Source organism: Erinaceus europaeus, chromosome 18, assembly GCF_950295315.1.
Source record: "Erinaceus europaeus chromosome 18, mEriEur2.1, whole genome shotgun sequence".
NCBI lineage: Eukaryota > Metazoa > Chordata > Mammalia > Eulipotyphla > Erinaceidae > Erinaceus > Erinaceus europaeus.
In genome coordinates this window covers 43,531,951-43,554,845 of record NC_080179.1, presented here as the reverse complement: position 1 = coordinate 43,554,845, position 22,895 = coordinate 43,531,951, and the positions used below count along the sequence as shown (strand labels likewise).

The 22,895-nt window shown below is 41.0% G+C and overlaps 1 protein-coding gene across 11 annotated transcripts in view; it reads right to left on the bottom strand.

Annotated features, from left to right (window-relative positions):
* The window catches only part of CLASP1 (cytoplasmic linker associated protein 1), a 248,558-nt gene that overhangs the window by 45,941 nt on the left and 179,722 nt on the right, over positions 1-22,895 (bottom strand). For all 11 annotated transcript variants that reach the window (XM_060177959.1, XM_060177960.1, XM_060177962.1 and 8 more), the window contains 6 exons: positions 22,227-22,390; positions 20,316-20,394; positions 18,610-18,753; positions 12,222-12,365; positions 11,042-11,148; positions 389-539 (listed from right to left, as the gene is read on the bottom strand). In XM_060177959.1, the coding sequence (XP_060033942.1) occupies positions 389-539; positions 11,042-11,148; positions 12,222-12,365; positions 18,610-18,753; positions 20,316-20,394; positions 22,227-22,390 (789 nt within the window). The remainder of the gene's footprint in view (positions 1-388; positions 540-11,041; positions 11,149-12,221; positions 12,366-18,609; positions 18,754-20,315; positions 20,395-22,226; positions 22,391-22,895) is intronic.

Sequence of the window (22,895 nt, the reverse complement as noted above, 5' to 3'; positions counted from 1 at the left end):
CCTGCTGGCTATACCACCACCCAGTCTCTCAGTCTTAGTGTTTCTATCACATCTTAGGAACAAGAATATGTCCAGGGACAAAGAAGAGCACACTGAAAGAATGAAAAAAGAAAAAAAAAAAAAGAAGACAAACAAACATTTCATATTTTTCACAGCCTGGTCCCCATCACACTGGGGGAAGCTTAGGTGCTATGGTTCCCCTCATATACTCTCTCCACTTCTCTAAAAAGAAAAAAAAGACACTTAAAATTTTGTAAACATATCTTGGGTCTCTTCATACTGTTCTAACTACACGGTGAAAATAAGGAGCAGGCTCAGTAATGCCTGGGGTCTAAAGTAACTACCCCTTGACTGACATACATTTCCCTATTAGCCTGAAGATACTTACAATGTCACAGTCCTTTTTGCCATCTCGCTTAATTGGCTCATTCAGATCCTCTTGGCTTCGAAAACTAAATTTTTCAATGGCTTCTGTAACTCCTCGCAAAGAACTATAAATTTCTTCAGAGTTCAGGTTCTCTGTATCATAGTCCAGCATGCTAAAGATCAAAAATATTTTATTTCTTAAATCGAGAAAATTGAATAAAAGAAAAGTATGTGTATTGATCATTTCTAATAACTTACAAAGTAAGGTGTGATTACTGTTTAGCGTCTTTAGGTGATTTGGAATGGAAAGGAGACTTCTTTTCTTTTGTCAGAGCACCACCACTGGACAGTTTATACACACTTCCTGCCAAGTCTGGTTCCAACACATCACATCAGCACTGGGCAAGAACCAGGGGGAGACAATGACGATGACAATGCAAGACTCAAAGGGTGACAACTGGTGACTGGATTCATGAGATAATGAAGAGTGGAAAACTTTCACACTTGAAGATGGAAAGAAACTGGCTGGTTGTTACTGGTCTCAAATGTACAAACTTAAGGTAAGAAGAATAGGCACTTTAAGAGAAAGTCAGTGCTGGGAGTTTCAGTGGAGCAGTGCAAATGACTTCTCAAGGCTGGGTGACACCAACTAACCTCAGAAACTCGGAAAATAAAATCCTACAAAAAGCATGCTCCAATTCAAACTCAGACCTACCCTACCACTGGGTTTCTGTGAGTGTCCTCCTGTGCTCTAGCCAGGAGCTCAGTGTGAATATAAAATCCTTTCTAGATGCTAGGATTTGGAGTTTTGAAACACAAACAGGTTTTATGGAGATAAGTCACATTCCTAGATGGATGCTAAAAAGCACTTTATAAGACACAGGAATTAGAGGAGGAAATGGCATGATGGTTCTGCAAAAAGACTTTCATGCCTGAGGCTCCAAAGTTCCAGGTTCAGTCCCCAGCACCACCAGACACCTTCTGGATGTAGGGCAGCATAGCATGAAAGGAAGCAGACATTCCTAACAGTGCTCTGGTGTAATATGGGTGTCAACAAGTGGCCCTCAGATATTTGAAAAGTGTACCATCATCACCTCTCATAAACACATACAGAAGAACACAGGGTAGACACACCAGTATCAAGAAGGCAAAACCTGAGCCAATAGTGAACCAAGAGTATGGAAAAAATAAACCAACTCAAACTATAACACAGTATAAATGTCACTTGTCCTAATAAGATACTTTTTTTTTTTTTTTAATTTGCAGAAAGTCTTGAGGTATGCTGAAGTCTGTTACGGTCACTCAAAGAATCTTTGACTGGTATGTAAGCACCCAACATTAAGATTAAAGAAGAGCAATTCTTCAGTCCTTCTGAAGAGAACTGAAACTGGACAACCATAGCTTCCTAAGGGTAGTATAACCATCCCTCCACATTCTCACAAGAGCTAAGTTTCCTGTAGTCTAAAAGGAAGTAACATTTATTAGCCCCTCCCTCCTGTTATATAAATTTTTTAAGTTGGGCAAATAAACCTGTGGAGACAGTTCTTACTTGGGAGTAGCCAAATCTTTACTGGCCTGAGATCACAATGACCCACGTGTTTGCCAAAACTGGCAAGGCTCTGCTAGGCTGTATGATGGACCCCATCTGCCTCAAACCACAAAGCTGGCCCAAGAGGAATCCACATCTCTTTATTGATGAGTAAGAGAACACGCACATCCCCAGCTACACTTGGACAGGCCACAAAGCACAGGCCAACTCCAACACCGGCTCTGGCCTCAGACAGTAAGAACTGTGGCTTGAATACATTTAAGGTAAGATTCTAAGTAGACACTGATGGGAATAGGAATAAAAGTCTTGACAGAATTCAAAATTTCTTCACCTTCTAAACTCATATGGTCATTTATGAGGCAGTTTCTTTAATGATTAGAAAGCATGATTGAGGGGGCTAAACACACATAGTGTGAAGTGCAAGGACTGGTGCAAGGATCCTGGTTCGAGCCCCCAGCTCCTCACCTGCGGGGGGGGAGGGTCACTTTGCAAGTGGTGAAGCAGGTCTGCAGGTGTCTTTCCTCTCTCTGTCCTCTCTTCCTTTCTAATTTATCTCTGTCCTATCCAGCAACAATAGTAACAACAACAACAATGGAAAAAAAAGATGGCCAACAGAAGCAGTGGATTTATACAGGTACTAAGCCTCAGCAATAATCCTGGAGACAAAATAATAATAACACATGAATGAGGAGCACCAGGGCTCCCTGCCCAGCCCTACCTTTTTCACTCAAAATTTATTTACTGATGAGAGGAGGGGAGAAGAACTCTGGCACAAGTGATGCTGGGAACTAAACTCAGGACTTCCTGCTCAAGAGTCCAATGCTGGGAACTAAACTCAGGACCTCCTGCTCAAGAGTCCAATGCTTTATCCTCTATGCTACCTCCCGGTCTATTCCGTTCCTTTCAAGAACACCACAATCCTAGCTTATGTATGAACAAAGGCATTTATACATCTGACCAGTACACTATCTTTCATATATGTGAGTACTCAGTATGAGTGAAATAAAAAAATATGTATACAAGATGTAAAATGAAGCCTTCAAGTACTTTTGATCAGTGACAAAATAATAAAATAATAAAAAAATAATAATAATAGCACTGCCCATGCAAAAGGAAGACAACTCAAGGATGGCAGGATGGACAAGAATAAATCTGGTGGGATGTTCAGCTCTTTAAGGGATGTCACAATATTATTTTCCATGTGTCGCTTCAGATGTTGATTTCACAGAATTCATCTCTTAGTCTTAAGCTGAACTTTGGTTTTGGTTCATATGGTGTTAGCATTATGGTAGCCTCTTCTCAAAAGAAGGATTCTGCAAGGGAGTGACTTCCAATTTAGGAGTGCGTGCGCACGGCCAGGTACCATGCATGGTGACACCTCTTCATTCTCACTAGTGTGAAGTCTGAAGTATCTCCTTGGTAGGAAGCTAGAACTGTGAGCTCCAGGTGAGAGACAGAGCATGATGTTTTTGTTTGTTTGTTTGCTTTTTGCTTTGGCCTGATTTGTCTTTTGTCAAACCAATATAAAGGAGTCCTCGGTTGTAGAATAAAAGGAAACTCCCCTGAATGGTTAAGAAGTAATACTAGGGAGCAGCAGTGGGAGCGCAGCTTAGCCTATCAGAAACTAGGTGAATTCCAATCGGTCGCCTTCCCAGCCCCCAGCTCCCCCTCTGCTTTGTTTTAGCTCAGAGACATAATCTTGGAGGTTAAAGGCCAGGTATCTGTCACCTGTGCACACTGCCATTAGACCCCAAGGAGGTTTCCTTAGGGTTTTTTAGATTAGGAGGAGTTGCTCAACTGGTCAATATTCACTGACTTCAGGTCAGGCCATGTCACCCAACGCTGAAACAGAAGAAAGTTCTGGACTTGCTCTGTCCTTAGGGATCTCTATGGTGGGTGGGAAGGCACATGAAGTCAGTTCTCTAAGAAAAAAAGAGGAACTGGAGCCAGAAAGTTGGCCTTCTGAGATTTCCTTTGCCATTTTGTAGGGCAAAAATACTAGGTTTGAAAGAAGGATGTTTCTTGTTATGAATTAACAAGGTTTGGGCATGTAGAGACAAACATTTCATTCTGGTTTTATGTAACAAAAAGATTTTCTTTGTTTTGAACCAGAGCTTTGCTCAGCTCTGCCCTATGGTGGTGCTGAGGGCTGAAACTGGGATCTTCAGTGCCTTAGGCATGAGAGTCTTTTTGTGTAACCATTATTCTCTCTCCAGCCTAACATCAAATCGTTTTCTAAACACGGAAGTCTCTAGTTAACTCTTCTCTGGCAGTTAACAGAAGCAACAGACACTTGTCATGTGTAGCTCTATAGTCTGGGTAGTGCCGTGGCGTCACGCATGCATGACTCCATCATTCCTGGGCCAATTATTTTCATTCTTTTTTTATTTCAGACACAGAGAGAGTGAGCGTCAGAGAGACAGAGACAGAGAGAAGCGCAGAGGACACCACATTGCTTATGCATTAGCTTCTAGTGCTGTGTGCCTGTGAGAAAGTTGACCTGGGAGCTGCTCTGTATGGGAAGACTGACAGTGCCCATGAGGCACATACCCAGCCAACTAACAGTAGGGGTGGGGAGATGGCATTATGTTTATATAAAGGACTTTCATGGGGGCTGCGTGATGGCGCACCTGGTTGAGCGTATATGATACAACGTGCAAGGACCCGGGTTCAAGCCCCGGGGCCCCAACTGCAGGGATAAAGCTTTGAAAGTGGTGAAGCAGTGTTTCAGGTGTCTGTCTCTTTCCCTCTCTATCACCCCCTTCTCTCTTGATTTCTGGCTGTCTCTATCCAACAAATAAATAAAGATAATAACAACAATAATAAAAAGACTTTCATGCCTGAGGCTCCAGGGTCCCAGGTTCAATCCCAGTACCACCTTAAGTCAGAGCTGAGTGGTACTCTGGTAAGAATAATAGTAATAATAAGTAAGGCTGGTCTTGTAGCATGATTCATAGCTAATCTTAAAAAAAGAGACAGGGAGATAGCATAATGGTTATGCAAATGACTTTCATGCTTGAGCCTCAGAGGTCCCAGGTTCAGTTCCTGGCATAACCATAAGCCAAAGATAAGCAGTGCTGGGAAAGGGTGGGGGGGAGAGGGAGAGAGAGGGAGAGAGAGAGAGAAAAAGAGGAGAGACATGCTCTATTAGCAGAAGACAACAGCCATCTCATTACTCTGGTCTTGTATATCCAGAAACAGTCATTATAGGATTGTCTATATACTTTTGGAGTTATGACTGGTTTTAAACAAAGATGTTGTTAAGACATTCAGCTGACCTTCAGTGTGTTGAGGATACAACAGGAGGAATGTAGATCTGTGGAGAAGCTATTTATGAAGAACTCACAGGTAACATTTTTTGTTTGTGTTCATGTTCTGTCACTGATGATGCAAAAACTCATCCTACAAAGCCCAACGACAGACGACCCATGCTTGTGTTATTATGGGCTTCTGGGAAGGCGTTCTTTGATCTTCAAGCCTTTATTCAAAGTAAAGCAAAACACAATACTTAAGAGGCCCTCAAAAAGGTATCTATAGGACTGCAGAGATCAACTCTGTGCTCCATCTTCACCATCTGAAGGAAGGCCCACTCGTTTCTGCACTAACACTGTCATCTTCGTCAGGGGTGCTGAAGGCACTCCTGAGAGGCAGGGGGCATTGCTGAGATGTGACGGGGAGGCTCTTCTCTTCACAGACCTGCTTTCCTGGATCTGTGTTCTCAGACTGACCACAGGACTGCATGTTATCAGAGGACACAGTCCACGTGGAAGGCAGAATGGAGAGCAGCATGTTTAGCTTGGGAAAGGATAGGCCTTAGTGGCTTCTTAGGAGGACTGCCTTGCATTCCTATGAAGGACACGAGGGAATCGGTCCACACGTGCCTGTCTTGGATTCAGACCCTTGCCTGGCCCCCTGCTGGAGCTGGGCGCTGCACTGCTGCTGAGTTGCTGGAATGGTTCTGTCCCTGTGGTCTGTGCCCGCTCACACTTCTCACCAAGGCTCTACTCCTCGCCACTCTCCTCCCACACTGGAGGCAGCTACGAGGCTTTCCACGAGACCTGAGGCGACCTTGGAGATGTAATATTGTGACACCTCAGACAACTGGCACAGGTGGTTTGTTACCTGGGAGAATAAGTGCGCCTGAGAGTCTTGTGTGAGGGAGCGGTAGGAATGGAGTTAGGCTGAGAAAAGGGAGGTGGCTGCTTCGCTAACCCATCGGCACTCCAACCCCATAACCGACTGTAGTGATCAGAAGAGGAAAATCAGAAAGAGGAGAATGGGGGAAAAAAATAAGCAAAGCAAAAGGGGAGGGGACACCACACCCTCTGAGTCTCCACTTTCCTTAACATTCTGTTATAATTTGTTGGAGCAAAATTAATTCTTCACCAGAGAAAACAGCACATTTTGTTGTATCATTTTGGGCCCTTCAACCACGTGTGTAGCTTTTTTTTTTTTTAATTTATTTATTCCCTTTTGTTGCCCTTGTTGTTTTATTGTTGTAGTTATTATTGTTGTTGTCGTTGTTGGATAGGACAGAGAGAAATGGAGAGAGGAGGGGAAGAAAGAGAGGAGGAGAGAAAGATAGACACCTGCAGACCTGCTTCACCGCCTGTGAAGCGACTCCCCTGCAGGCGGGGAGCCGGGGTTCGAACCGGGATCCTTATGCCAGTCCTTGTGCTTTGCGCCACCTGCGCTTAACCTGCTGCGCTACAGCCCGACTCCCCGTGTGTAGCTTTTTAAATCATGTAAGGTTTTAAGTGTGTGAGTTTATGTGTGTGCTTACACCAGAGAGGCTACTATAAGCATTTACACACAAGAAAAAAAGGGGAGAGAGACTAAAAGAAAGCATCACGGGCCCTAATTCTGTGCACTATCGGGCGACAGCAGGAAGGCCCTGAGAACAGGCCAGGCTGAGCACTCAGGAAGGGACAATATGCTCCCTGAGGCAGGTTCCATCAGAAGGAGCCACTAGCAATTTCTTTCCGAAAGTAATGGCACCACTAGATCACTGGAGTCTCAGCTGGCCTGCTTAGAGCGGGAAAAACCAAATACTGAATTCCTCAGCTCACGTCACTGTGTATGAAAGTTGAAATGCACCTGGGAACACAGGTATCCCCCTTCCCTGAGAGGCCCAGCAGCCAGGGTTCTAGTGACTGCTGGAGTCCAGAAGAATTGAGCCAGGCCACAGAGGAACAGAGGTGAGCTGAGCTGCCAGTGTAACGTCAGACCATGGGGAGTCTCTGCTACCAGAAGCAGGGCTCCACTGAGTGGCACTGGCTGCCGCTGGCACTCACAGTGGTCCTACAGAGCTGGTCTCTTCCTGAGGGCAGTTCAGGCCTCATTTTGTACAGAAGATCAGGTGTGGAGACGGCAGGTCACTGGGGCACAGAAGGACCTTAAAACCCTCTCTCAGGTCATGCACTCAGCCAGGACTAGGGGCAGGAGAGGCTGTGGGCCACCTTTTATGGCAAGGGCTGTGTTGCTGAAGACAAGTGGATGCAGCACCACCTCCTGGTTTTGAGTCCCAGTTCACTTAATCATTATGTTGAGTCTACAGATATTCTTTCTTATTAATTTTTATCATTAGTGATTTAACAGTAGTTTTCAAAATTATACGGTCTGGGGTATAGTTTTCTATGGATAGAAAGTGTGTGATCCTCTGAGAGGGTGAATGTAAAACCCACCATAAATCAGCTTTTATCTCTGGGGGTACATGAGGTTATCTAGTTAGTGCTTTCCTGCTCTTTAACATGTTTGCCAAGAACAAACAGCAGGCCAGAGTGAGGGTGATCATGTGCTTCCTTCTCCTAAAGGAAACAGACTCCCATGATTTCTGAAGTCCTGTACAACTGTGTCTTACATCTGACATAAATCAGAGTAAAATGAACTAAAATATAAACATGCCTACTTATTATTTTATGATTTTTCTAGACTTGATGCTTCTTTTCAAAATATCAAGTAGCATTTTCTCACTACTATTTACTTACTACTTTATGATTTTTCTAAGCTATATGTTTCTTTTCAAAACATTTATTTACAGGCTGGAAACAAGCAGTGATTTCTTCCTTACAAGAAAATAACAACTGTTGGAATTATCACAAAAGTTTAGCCTGCTAGTTAACAGTTTCTCTGATATTGGGTTGATACAGCAAAAAAAAACTTCCATTAGTCATTTTTTAAAAGAATGAAATTAAATTTACTGGTGTTTCGGGATATCCCATTATTGCCATGGTCCAGGTACAAAAATTCTGGATTAAAGAACAAATTTTCATTTTAACACTCAAAATTAGGTAAGGGGTAATAACTTTTCTTGTTAAAAATAAAAAACTAAGGGGCGAGGTGGTGGCAAACCTGGTTGAGCACACACACTATAGTACACAAGACCCAGGTTTAAGCCTCTGGTCCCCACCTGAAGGGGGACAGCTTCATGCGTGGTGACTCAGGGCTGCAGGTATCTGTCTCTCTTCCCTCTTGATTTCTGGCTATCTTTAGCCAATTAATAAATAAAGGTAATAAATTTTTTTTAAAGAGTAAAAACATAAGAAGAAAAGCTAATCTTATTCAGTCAAGATAATTCAAAAGTAGAGCAGGTCACAGAAATTAACATTGAGCAAGGGCCACTATAGAAAGTTGACACTCACACTGTGAAATTTGTCTGCTTCCCCCTTCAAAGATGGTTACATATTCCACTGTTTTTCTTAGTAAAGGCTTTTATAATCTTCATTTAAAGTATACAACAAAACTGAGTTTCCTATGGATACAATGACTCGAGGTGGTTTTTCTTATTTCTGGACAGTTTTAATTGTGGGGGAAAAATTTCCACACTGAATTTTCAAATTGGCTATGGTTACCTATAGATGATCAATGTGGTAACTAAGAGTATATTTTATGTGAATACAACTACCTAACTAGATAATTACATAAGTTTATTACACAAAAATATTTGGGCCACATTTAGACATTTTATTATTAAAAATAAATTTCTTACATTGGCCTCTAGCCTTCACAGTAAAAGTACATCATGAGTTTCCTCATCCTGAGAGTTCACAAATAAGTTATACCTTAAAATACTGAACTCGTGGTCTGGGAGGTGGCACAGTGGTAAAGCTTTGGACTCTCAAGCATGAGGTTGCAAGTTCGATTCCCGGCAGCACATGTGCCAGAGTGAAGCCTGGTTCTTTCTCTCTCCTCCTAGCTTTCTCTTAAATAAATAAAATCTTTATAAAATAAAAATACTGAACTCAAGTTTTACTTCTTGCTTATTATCAACAAGGAAACTAGTGCCCTACTAATGAAGTCACTAAAGAATAACAAATATAAGTTATGTATTATGGAATAATTAATATTCCTATTTAATCTAGGAGAAGTATCATTTTTAGTAACAACAGCACCAAATAGAGAACAAGACTTCTATACAATCCTTCTGGAGGCTGGGTGGTGGAGCACCCAGTCGGGATGATGCTTTATGAGTGGTACAGCAGGCCTGCAGGTGTCTGTCTGTCTTTCTTTCTCTATCCTCCAAACCAGCCCCCCCCCCATTTCTCTCTGTCCTACTGAAAAAAAGGACCACCAGGAGTGATAACTGTACAGGCAAAAATAAATAAATAAGTTTCTTTTAATCCTTCTTCCACCCTAAAACAGAACTCTATATATGATACATTGACTCCTGACATTTAAGATAAATCACATACTATAAATACAGATGCTACCATTAAAAAAAAAAAAAAACTGTATCTGGAAGCACAGAGGTTTTGATGTTATTTCTACTACTGAAAGTGAAAATGGTGGGGTGGGGGTAGATAGCATAGTGGTTATGTAAAGAGGGTCCCATGCCTGAGACTCCAAAGTCCTAGGTTCAATCCCCCTGAACCACCATAAGCCAGAGCTGAGCAGTGCTTTAGTAAAAAAAAAAAAAAAAGTGAAAATGGTATCTCGTGGCATCATTCACCCTGTTCCTTGCTGTTAGTTGTCCCAATGGTCCATTAGGATGCCTTTTTTTAGACCAGGGGTAGGGAACACCCAGCCCCCAGTATAGCCTGAGGAAACATTTGGTCTGGTCCTGCAAAGGCTACTGTAGGACTCGAAATTCAGTAAATCTGAGAGGTATTTTAAATTTAAATTTAATTTAATTTTTAATATTTTATTTATTTCTTAGTAAGACAGATAGGAAGAGAGAGAAAGAACCAGACATCACTCTGGGACATGTGCTGCCAGGGATTGAACTCAGGACCTCATGCTTGAGAATCCAATGCTTTATCCACTGTGCGACCTTCCGGACCACTAGGAGTCATCTTTTATAGCAACATTAAGTGCTAATTAAGTTGATAATTTTGTATGACCTCGAATGACATTACAAATATGCAATGGCCCCTGGCAGAAAACGGTCCTCTACTCCTGTTTTAACAGACAAGCATGAGCAATGCTTTTTAGGGTCAGGCTCTGGCTCTTTCCTAGAGTCTGGCCTAGAGAATCACTATTGTAAGTGGGCACTGGGACCCCAACAGATGCTAGGGGGATCAACGAAGTCCCCATGCAGGTGTGTCTAAAGACTGCCTCCCCCTAACCCCCCCAACAGCATTTTTCTGTTCTTAAGTCAGGTTATAAAAGGTCACTGAACACAAGATTGCAACACAAGTTTGAAAATGTCAGACCAATTTTAATTCTCTGGTCCTTAATTCATTCCCCAAATCAGTATTCTGGTTTGAATGTGAGCCCATAATGATAGCAACTATGCTTAGAATAGCCAACTGGTGAGAAACTTCCCAAGAAGAGGTGTGGACTGATTACGACTATAAAGTCTCTACTTAAATGAGTAAGTACCTTCAGGTATATCCCTATCACAGAATAGGCAATGAGTTTCTAAGCATTTTCTCTATGACTTTAGTTTCAAAATCTACAGGGTCCTTAACAGTGTTTAGAGCTAGAAGAACCTCAGAGAACACAGAGCACAAAGTGCTCACTTCATCATAAACCACAAAGTCAACCACTTTGCCCAAGACACATGGTTAAGACTGGGTGAAGACTAGATACTACTCATTGGGGCATTGATCTTGGTTTAGACATCTAGGAATGGACTAAACAGACGTGGAGGTCTTTAATGTGTTTCCTTCTGCTGTGATACATTACCTTGGAGACAGGCCCCCATGGGAACAGTTGGTAGGTGAGGTCAGGGGGCTGGTCCTGCTGCTGGTGTGTCGGGAGGGAGTTCGGCCAATTGTATTGCTCGGAGAGCCCTGGGGTGAAGTATCATTAATCAAGGGTTAAATACAGAACGTTGACCAATTTTTGCTCTTGGTCTCTTAACTGACATGTAATTAAGTGAGTAGAATTTGTACAGAGTGACTCTTTTTCAGAATAAGGTCATAGAAACTGGAAGTAACTGGCAGTACGGGCACTCCTGAAGTTGAATGACTGGTAGCCACTGTGCTCGAGTAATAGCAGTTAAACACTTGCATTTTACAGTATGGAAAACCAATACTAACTCAATGACTAAAGGACAGAGAAGAACTAACTGACTGGACAACCTGACTTCAGAAAAAAATCATACTTAAGTGACCAAGGATCGAACTTAACAGTAAAGCTCAGGGTTTGCACACAGGAGGGTCGGGTCCAGGTTCAATTCTCAGCATAACGTGTCTAGTACTAAGCAGTGCTCTGGTCTCCTCTCTAGTGCTCTCATTGAAGACAAACAAATAAACAAATCTTAAAGGAAAAGGTCACGTAGCCTGGAAGGTGGCTCAAAGCATGAGGTCATTCCTGAGTTCAACCACTGGCATTACAAATGCCAGAGCAAAAGCTCTGGCTCTCTCTCCCTCATTTGCAAATAAATATATGGTTTTTGTTTTGTTTTTTAAAGTCCAGGTTCAGGGTTAGGAGATAGCTCACCCAGTAGAGTGCATACTTTACCAGGTATGATGACTTGGGACTTATCCCATAGGACCACATATGAGCAATATACACAATACTAGAGGGTGAATAACAGAGCAGTGCTGTGCTGTCTCTCCATCTCTCTCTCTCTCTCTATATATATATATATATATATGAAATAAAATAATAAAATGGGGGGGGTCCTCTAGGAGTGGTGGAATTGTACAGGTGTGGAGTTTTGGAGCCAAAAGTAAATAAAGATTGGGTTCATTCACTTATTGGAAATAGGACAGGACCAGATATGAATTCTAACTTCAAGACAAAGTCATGAAAGAGAACAAGAAATCTGACCAGTCTCTCCAGTGGCAGAAGCTCTACACAAAGGAAAAGCCATGGCTATGATCTGATCTGAGAGGTCAGCAGTGATGGAAGCACTCACCACACTAGTGCTACTAGAATTCTTGAGGTGGTTATGCAGGAGTTTGGTGGCACCATCCTGGAATGTTTTTGGCAAGGCACCAAGTAGCATGGTAAATTCAGGAGTGTTCAGTTCAAACAGAGAGATGAGCACAACTTGTGCTGCCTAGAAAAAGAAGGAGGAATTAATTTATATAATAAACAGGAACATGTCTTGGTCAGACTGATGAGACTGTTCGTAAAATATTTCTGTATGTGAATTATGAATAATAGGCACACAAAAAAAAGAGCATCTGGAGGGAAAAAAAATTACCTGGGGAGTTGGGCGGTAGCTCAGCTGGTTAAGCGCAGGTGGCACAAAGCACAAGGACTGGCATAAGGATCCCAGTTCAAGCCCCTGGCTCCCCATTTGCAGGGGAGTCGCTTCACAGGTGGTGAAGCAGGTCTGCAGGTGTCTATCTTTCTCTCCCCCTCTCTGTCTTCCCCTCCTCTCTCCATTTCTGTCTGTCCTATCCAACAACAATGACATCAACAACAATAATAATTACAAGAATAAAACAAGGGCAACAAAAGGGAATAAATAAATATTTAAAAAAATCATCTAATAATTTTTACCAGGCCACAATCTCAGTTATCTGCAAAATAAGCCTACTTTCATTGTTGCACCCTGATAAATACACTAGTGGGAAGAAATGTCTGAAGGCTTAATGCTATTGAATAACCAGGACTAGAGAATTCCTTGTTTACCCTGGGGAGAAAATAAAGTGTCTAAAAAAGTTACCACTAGGTTATCTTTTCTCTTTCTCTCACCTTCTTTCCTACCTTCCTTTTCTCTTCTTCTTCTTCTTTTTTTTTTTTTTCTCCCTGTAAGGACTACCTGGACAATTTACTTTGCTTCAACCCTGCTCTAGTGATTGAGATACACTAGAAAAAAAAAATGTAGACACCTATGAAAAACTCCTTACTCCTTTTACATTTATGGATTAAGGATATTACCTCTGGGAAACAAAGGAAACTTACATGGTACAAATTAAAAACGTATTCCACTGTCTTTTAAAAAAGACCCTACTTTTTTTTTTTTCCTTCTTCACTATTGAGACGACAGATTGTCAAGTACTTAGAATGATCATAGCAGGTAGGTGTGCCAGGCAATTAGCAGGAGCAATAGGAGCCAGATGAGACTCAGGCCTCCCCAGTTGCTTTGTGCTAGTGCAAAAGCAAGTAGCTCAAGTTTACAGTTCCCAAGGAATTAGTTTAAAAAGAGCTGATTTAAGAAAAAATTATGCCATAAGAGAAGTTTAGTAATACCAACTGGCACTGTTTATAGATCTTGGCACCAAAAGAAATAGAAATAAATTATGAAACTCTCTTGACTAAAAGCATACAATCATTTCTTTCTTTCCCTCCCTTCCTTTCTTCCTTAGATTGTATTTATTTATTAATGAGAAAGATAGGAGGAGAGAAGGAACCAGACATGACTCTGGTACATGTTCTGCCAGGAATTGAACTCAGGACCTCATGCTTGAGAGTACAATGCTTTATCCACTGAGCCATCTCCCAGACCACTCTTTTATTAAAAAAAAAAAAAAAAAAACCAACAAAAAACAGAGTACTCATCAGCTCTGGCTTATGGTGGGGTGGGGGATTGACCCTGGGACATCGGAGCCTCAGACACAATTATTTCTCTAATAATAGTGTTACAGCTTTAATTACTCTGAATGGTTTTTTTTTTTCTTCTGTGATATAGGACATTCCATAAAACATACTTGTTGCAAAGTTCTTTGTAAAGAAGCACTGCAAAAGTGGTCTGGGACTTGGTGCAGTGGATAAAGTGTTGGGACTTTCTAGCATGAGGTCCTGAGTTCGATCCCCAGCAGCACATGTACCAGAATGATATCTGGTTTGTTTTCTCTCCTCCGATTCCTCTCATTAATATATTTAAAAAAAAAGGGGGGGGGTACTGCAAAGTATTTTGGTGTCTTTACAATGCTAAAATTAAGTCCAAGTCCAATTAAGACAAATTCATTATTTTTGTGCTGGGAAAAGGAAAAAAATATCCAAAATCCCAGATGTATTTAACTCAAAATAAAAAGGCATGGGGGGAGTATATAGCATAATAGTTATGGAAAAAGACTCTCATGCTTGAGGCTCCAAAGTCCCAGGTTCAATACTCGAGTCACCATAATAAGCCAGAGCTGTGTTCTGGGGAAAATAAAATAAGGATGAATTACAAAGATGAGTAGAAGGTCTGGTGGTTGCACACCCAATTAAGTACAGATGTTCCTATGTGCAAAGACCCAAGTTCAAGTCCCTGGTCCATACCCACAGGGGAAAAATTTGACAAGTGATGAAGTCAGTAATGCTGTAGGTGTCTATCTCTTTCTCTCTCCTCTTTCCTTCCCCCCATTTCCTCTTGATTTCTGTCTCTATTCAATAAAGTAAAAGTAAATTAAAAATATTAAAATTCTTTTTTTTAAATTAAAGAATAATGTTTTTTTTTTTTAAACAAAACCAAAAATTAGTTTTCAGGTCTAAAATACTCATTAAGCGCAGCATCAGGCGTACAGCCCTACTTGCTGCTTGACCTAAAATAGAGGCATTAGAAGTCTTTCTAACCAAAACAAACCACAATGGTGGGGGGATAACTTCATGACACAGGCAAAAAAGATGAGTACTGATCATCCTAAAATACATTTCTACATGTTGTTTTTAAAACCCCTCTCTCTCTCTTTTTAATTTCCACCAGGATCATTGTTGAGACTCTGCCTGCACAGCAAATCCACCACACCGCTTTTCTTTTCTCTCCCACTTTCCCTTCCTTTTTTTTTTTTTTTTTTCCTGTTTTAAACCACTGCTGTTAGTAGCTATTTTTTTTCTTATTCATTTTTATTGGATAGGACAGAGAAAAACTGAGAGGGGAGGAGAGATAGAAAGGGAGATAGACAGAGAGACACACCTGCAGACTCACTTCACCACTTCTGAAGCACAACCCCCCTGTGATGGGGAGCTGGTGTCTTGAACCAGGATCCTTACTTGGGTCCTTGCGCTTTGTACTGTGTGCACTTAACCCGGTATGCCACTGCCTGCCCCCCAGCCCCTCTTCCTTTCTTTTTTATTAGATAAAACAGAAAAACTGTGAGGGGAGTGGGAGACAGAAAGGAAAGAAAAGACATCTGCTGACCTGCTTTACTACTTGTGAAGCAATTCCACCATCACCACCAGTAAATCTGTATGATTTATGAAAACAATAAACCTTTAAAAATTTTTTTTAAATATTTATTTATTCCCTTTTTGTTGTACTTGTTTTCTTGTCGTAGTTATTATTGTTGTTGTTACTAATGTCATCGTTGTTGGATAGGACAGAGAGAAATGGAGAGAGGAGGGGAAGACAGAGGGGGGGGGAGAAAGACAGACACCTGCAGACCTGCTTCAATGCTTGTGAAGCAACTCCCCTGCAGGAGGGGAGTTGGGGGCTTGAACGGGGATCCTTACACCAGTCCTTGCGCTTTGTGCCATGTGTGCTTAATCCGCTGGGCTACCACCGGACTCCCAATAAACCTCTTTTTCCCCTTATATTTTTCCAGAGCATAAATGTAAGTTACTTTTTGGTTGCAAGGGCAGGGATAGCATAATGGTTATGCAAAGAGACTCTCCTGCCTGAGGCTCCAAAGTCCAAGGTTCAATTCCGCACCACTATAAAGCAGAGCTGAGGAGTGCTCTGGTAAAAAAGAAAGATATTCACTACATGTTTTGGTTTCAGTATATTTTCAAAATAATTTTTTTTTTCTAAGAAGACCCAACTCTTACTACTCCTTTCACGTTGTCATTAAAATAGCTTATGCTTTAATAAATCTCCAGAAGATTTAAACATTCTCACATATTTAATGTCCTTAGCTATTTCACTACAAATGGGGAAGGTTTGTACTGATCCTGTGATTTCTTTTGAAAGGCTTGCTGCAACACACACCACCACCACCACCACCACCATCCCCCCGCCCCGAACACACACACAGGTGGGGAGCCAGAAACTCCAACCTGGGTCCTTATGCATGGTACCTGTGTGTACCAAGCCGATCCGTAAGACATTCTTCATAAGTCATTATCTAAAGAAATCTATTTCACCAGCAATGTGATATTTGTATATTCTTTAAGGGCAAATTCAAAAAATTATGCAAAGTAAACCATAAAAAAGAAAAACCAATTAGGTGTTAGAAGAAGGAAAAAAACAAAACAAAACATGAGATCAGTCAGAAAGAGAAGGATGAGTATGGGATAATCTCAGTCACAGACAAAAATTGAGAAGTAAGAACAGAAAAGGCAAACACAAAGTTGAACTTGGACTGGGTTTGGTATATTGCATCAAAGTAAAGGACTCTGGGGGATGGAGTGGGGTGGGCAGCAGCTTTTAGGTCCTAGTGCATAATGGTGGAGGAGGACCTAGGCTGGGGGCGGGGGGAGGGAGAGTGTTCTGCTCAGCTCTGGCTTATGGTGGTACAGGGGATTGAACCTGGGACTTTGGAGCCTCAGGCATGAGAATCTGCATAACCATTATGCTATCTATCCCTGCCCAAAATTATTTGTTTTTATAAGAAAGTCCAGAGCACTGCTCAAGCTTTTGGTCTCTCTCCTCCTATCTCTCTCATTAATAAATACATAAAATCTTTTAAAAAAATTGCAGTCATATGCTATTCTGATGAATGTTGAGAAATTTCACAAAAGGATCACAGTTAGTAGTATTAGGTTAAGGAGACAGCATAATGATTATGTAAATGGTTTCATGCCTGAGGGGCTCAGCTTCCAGGTTCAATCCCCAGCACTATCATAAGCCAGAGCTGAGCACTACTCTGGTGTTTCTCTCTGTATATCTCTGATTAACAGAAAATTTAAAAAAATAATAATTTTAATATTAGTAATATTAGAACAATTTGGTGTAAGTTTTGTTTGTTTGTTTGTTTCCTTATTGGGGAATTAATGGTTTACACTCAAGAGTAAAATACGATATTCTGTGCATGCAAAACATTTCTCAGCTTTCCACATAACAATTCAACCCCCTTAGGTTGTCCTCTGGGGAATAAATTTTTAATAAGACTTGCCTTGCTCCTTGGACCTTGGGCAACTTAGTTTATTGCTATACAATGGGTGTGAGAAGTATAAATATAAAGAAAAAAACTTTTAGATGGTCTTCTGTCTTATTTTTTTTAACTCTCAGAGAAGAAACTAAGTTTGTTTGTATTTAGAAATATTCCAGAGGGCTGGGCAGTGGCGCAGTGGGTTAAGCGCATGTGGCGCAAAATGCAGGTACCCGCGTAAGGATCCCGGTTCGAGCCCACCCCCGCTCCCCACCTGCAGGGGAGTCGCTTCACACACAGTGAAGCAGGTCTGCAGGTATCTATCTTCCTCTCCCCCTCTCTGTCTTCCCCTCCTCTCTCCATTTCTCTCCGTCATATACAACAACGAACAACATCAACAATGGCAATAATAATAACCACAACGAGGCTACAACAACAAGGGCAACAAAAGGGGGAAAAATGGCCTCCAGAAGCGGTGGATTCATGGTGCAGGCACCAAGCCCAGCAATAACCCTGGAGGGAAAAAAAAAAAAAAAGAAATACTCCAAGTTGGGGGCGGAGCAGTAGCACAGCGGGTTAAGCACACATGGCGCAAAGTACAAGGACCAGCATAAGGATCCCAGTTCGAGCCCCCAGGCCCTCACCTGTGTGTGGGGGGGTTACCTCATAAGTGGTGAAGCAGGTCTGCAGGTATCTATCTTTCTCACCCCCTCTGTCTTCCCCTTCTCTCTCCATTTCTCTCTGTCCTATCCAACAACAACATCAATAACAACAATAATAATAGCTACAACAATAAAACAACAGGGCACCAAAAGGGAGTAAATAAAAATAAATATTTTTTAAAAAGTGAAAACAGGGAAAATATAGCCTCCAGGAGCAGTGGATTCATAGTGCCAAGCCCCAGCAATGACCCTGGATGCAAAAAAAAAAAAAAAAAAAACGCAAACAAACCCTACAAGTTTATTAACAATTATGAGAATTATTCTTTTCTTTTTCACTGCTGAATAGTAAATGGTTTACTATTTCAAAAATGCACAATAAATCTCATCAAAATATTAAATTGTTGATCAAATGGAAAGGAGTCCCTAGGATAGAAAAAATACTTGTTTTCAATGGTTACAAAAACAAATTAAGTAAAGCAAAACCACTTAGGAAACAAGTACACTGTTATAGTACAGATGATTATATTGGTAAGGATAGTTGTAAAAAGAGTGTAGGACAGAAGGGGGTCGGGGGGAGAATGTACATACAAATAACCAAAAGTCAAGTGCTAGTTTCACAGGAAGAACAGTGGAAACAGTATTCTGAAGGTAAAGTTGACTTCATTTCTATTGGACATACCTTTCTCACATCTGAGCTCTTTGGTTCTGTTGTCCAGGTTATAATTCTAGAAACAGCAAGTCTTGTCTCACTAGAGTTCACAAAATCTGTTGGATCCATCTGCCTAGCAAGAGACTCAATGTATTTCAGGATTGCAACTTTGACCTGAAAGACCCAATAATTGTAATTATTAGTCCACTTTATGGATCGTAGAATAGAATTCTGGTGATGAGAGAAAAGTAAACACATTTTTTTGGGGGTAGATAACATCATCGTTGTGTGAACAGACTCTCATGCCTGAGTCTCTGAAGTCCCAGGTTCAATCCCCCACACCACCATCAGCCAGAGCTGAGCAGTGCTCTGGTTAAAAAACAAACAAACAAAAATAGAACAAACAAACAAACAATAACAACCCTCCACATTTTTCAGGAGAGGCATCTCTTTTCTCCTGGATTTATGTTTCTGCATGGAGCGTTCTTTGTCAAGAAGAAAAGGTATAAAATGACTGCTAGGTAGATCTAGGAACAGAAGAACAGCATGACACTCCATCCATGCCTGCATGCATGGAGCAGAGCACTGCTCAGCTCTAGTTTATGGTGGTACTAGAGATTAAGCCTGGAACCTCTTGAGTCTGAGGCATGGAAGTCTGTTGTGTACACAGCTGTGCAATGTCACCAGTCACATTGTCATTTAGATTGCCATGTCTGCAGAATAGGTGTGCTCTGCTCTTCACCAAGGCTCCAAGACAAGACACTTCAATGGCAGAAGCCTCTGAAGGGAGGCCATAGGATTTCTAGTTCTGCCACTGACCAAGAGGGCATCATCAATGCAGCCAGCTCTGTAAGGGCAATGTTTGCAGTAATCAAGTTGATATTGCATCCTAACTTCTCCACTAATGTCTTAACTGATTTTTACCCAGGAGAAAGGGGCTTACTGAAAAATCTCAGCCAAAATTAAGACCAACACCCCCCCCAAAAAAAAACCAATCAGATCTATACACATCTTTCCCAAAGTTAGTTTTTCTATTATAGATATAATTTTGCACAATATATTAACAACTTTCACAAGTTAGAATATTCTATTTATCTCAACATAAAATAATTTTCTAATTCAAATACTGATTACAAGATGGCATAAAATTTCAAAAATATCCGAGTGTTGGTAAGGACACTGACCAGCTGGAGTTCTTGTTTACTGCTGATAGAAATATGTTCTGTCGGGAGTCGGGCGGCAGCGCAGAGGATTAAGCGCATGTGACGCGAAGCACAAGGACCGGCGTGAGGAGCCCGGTTTAAGCCCCCGGCTCCCCATCTGCAGGGGAGTAGCTTCACAGGCGGTGAAGCAGGTCTGCACATGTCTATCTTTCTCTTCCCCTCTCTGTCTTCCCCTCCTCTCTCCATTTCTCTCTGTCCTACAACAATAATAACTACAGCACTAAAACAACAAGGGCAACAAAAGGGAAAATAAATAAATAAATATTTTAAAAAATATGTTCTGTCACTACAGCAGTTTAGAATAAAGTAAAAAAATAAATCAAATAAATTTGAATGACTAACAAGCCAGCAATCTCTTTACTAGATAACAGAAATGGAAACATGTCGACAAAGAGTTGCATAAGAACGCTCACACAAGACTAATAGTCCAAAATAAGCCGTACAAAAAAAAAGTGGATTTTTAAATAATTCCTTTTTTCCTAGAAGGTACATTATATCAACACAGTTACTGACCTTGAGGTTAGGAGTTTGAGTTTGATCCACAATAAATCTCATCAAAATATTAAATTGTTGATCAAATGGAAAGGAGTCCCTAGGATAGAAAAAATACTTGTTTTCAATGGTTACAAAAACAAATTAAGTAAAGCAAAACCACTTAGGAAACAAGTACACTGTTATAGTTTACTCTGATACGAAAAAGCAAGACTGAATTTTTAAATTGTATGAGTGCTAAACTAATGCACACTATGTAGAATATTTAAAGGGAAATCCTGTCACAACTGACAAAACACAGATGAACTTAACACTGATTATGCTAGTTAAACAGACTAAACAATAAAAGGGAAAAGAATCTAGATGTCCTAGGAATCCACTCACCTTATCTCCAGCTACCTTTCTCAAAGTTACTTACATAAAAGACATTTCCAGTTCCCAAAGACTATTTTTATACTCTGTCTATGCTGCTTATGGCTGACCTGTTTACAGCTGAACAGACTGATTTCAATGAATAAGAAAAGGCGAGTGAGACAAAGACCAGAGAAATGTTGAGCTCCAGCTTATGATGATGCCAAGATTGAAGCTAGGACCGCCAAACCTCCTGAAGGAAAGGTCACTTCGCAGCAGCTGCGCTGCCTTCTCAGTCCTGCAGTGTCACTACTTTATCTATTATAATGCCTTCTTTGGGGCCAGGAGGTAGCTCGTCCAATAGGGTGTGTGTCTTGCCATGTGAAGAGCCTGGCTTCCAGCCCCAGCATCATGCAAGTCCCAGTGCTATGGTATCTGTGGTTCCCTCTATCTCTGTCTCTCTATCTGAAATGAAAATAATGAAAAAGGTGGTCTAGAAGCAATGAAATCACACAAGCTCAAGGGCCTTGGTGCCATAAAAAAAAAAACTAAATAAATAAATAAAGCAAAAGAAAACCAGGCAAAAAGCTAGTGCTTTTTGGACTCTCCTGAAGACTATTCTCAATCAATTAGAAGGATAGCAAACACGCACACAAGGATGTACATTCAAATCTATAAGCTCTCGGGCTGATTTGAAAGTTAAACAAGTCAAGAAAAACATAAAATATACAGCACATACTAGTCTAGTACTAGTATTCCCTTCACTATATGTATTAATAACAAAATTAACTTGACCCTAATCCATCTTTTTCTCCCTGTGTCTAGTTGCATCCAGGCAGTCACAACACATTTCAGCATCCATGGCTGAAGTGACTTGTACTAACTATAAAGGCAGACGGCCAAAATGCTTTGCCTTGCCCTGGTGCCTTTCCTCTTCTTTCTTCTACAGTAAGTGGGGAGGGAGAATATACTTGAGTAACTTGTGTGTTTAACTTGAACATGTGCCCTGTGGCTCGGCGCAAAGGAAAGTAAGCTGAGGCAGATCTGCAGTTGCTTTTGTTACTTGAGGAAAGGCTACCAGCTATCACTAAGTCTCCCTCAATATCTGGACTAAATCCTAGACAAGTGTCAACATTGACGTAACACAGCTGCAGAGAAAGGGAAGAACAAAATGTATGTGCTTTAGATCTAATTTACTAAGTGGAGGGCCCCCTAAAGGAAAGAGGCACCCAGGAAATTTAGTAAGAGGAAAGAATTGGGAGATAACAGTCAAAAGGCATAACACGAAAAAGTTCTGGGGTACAATGTTCAGCACAGTGATCACAGTTAATAATATACTGCTATCTGCCTGGAAGTTGCTAAAAGAAGAGAATTTGTAATACATTCATCACAACAGCAAAGCGCATTCAATGCGATGAGGGCTGTATTGACTTTTCTGTGGCAGCCTTTTAGGAATATATCACTGTACACGTGTATACACATGGGCCAAGTCATCACACTGCATACGACAGACTCACACAATGATCTGTCAGCTTTGCCTCAACACAGCTGGGAAAATGGAACCAGCCTCCAGATATTTACCGTGTGACATCTAGAGCCTTCTGAACTTTCGCCTGCACAGAGCCCAGTAAGTCTGCCCCCATCTTCTTAAGCAACTGTGTGAGAAGGACAAAAAGCCAGTCTTGCAAGTCGTCCTTGTGAATTATTATAAAATCGACAAGAGTCTCCAAAAACATACTGAAGACCTAGAGAGAAACAAAAACCAAACGTTTTACACAACTGTGGATTCTCTCCAAATTCTACAAAACATTTCTCCAAAGTCTAAAACGTGTGTGTATATATATACACAGTGCCTTTTCCTAGACTCATATGACATACACCAACACTGTTAAAAAAAAGTGTTCATATTACAGAAAGCAAATGTATTAAAGAAAACAGGTAAAGGAAACAAACTGGGACTTACTCTCTGTTGTGAATTCCACCGCAAACCAGGCCATGCAACAAAACAAATTCCGTGTTAGTACACAGTGAATTGATACCATTTTCATGCAGCTCCTATAAGACCTGAAAAGGCTACAAGTTGATAAAAATACTCTTCCCTCCCTCAGCGTGCCTCTGAAATACAGTAAAGAGAGAAACTGACTTTGCTTAAAAGTGTTTGTTTTATCCTGGAAGGCATTCTTTCATTTCTTTCTTTCAAAAAAAATCTTTAGACATCCTAGTCTTATACTATTATTGTTCATTGTCTAG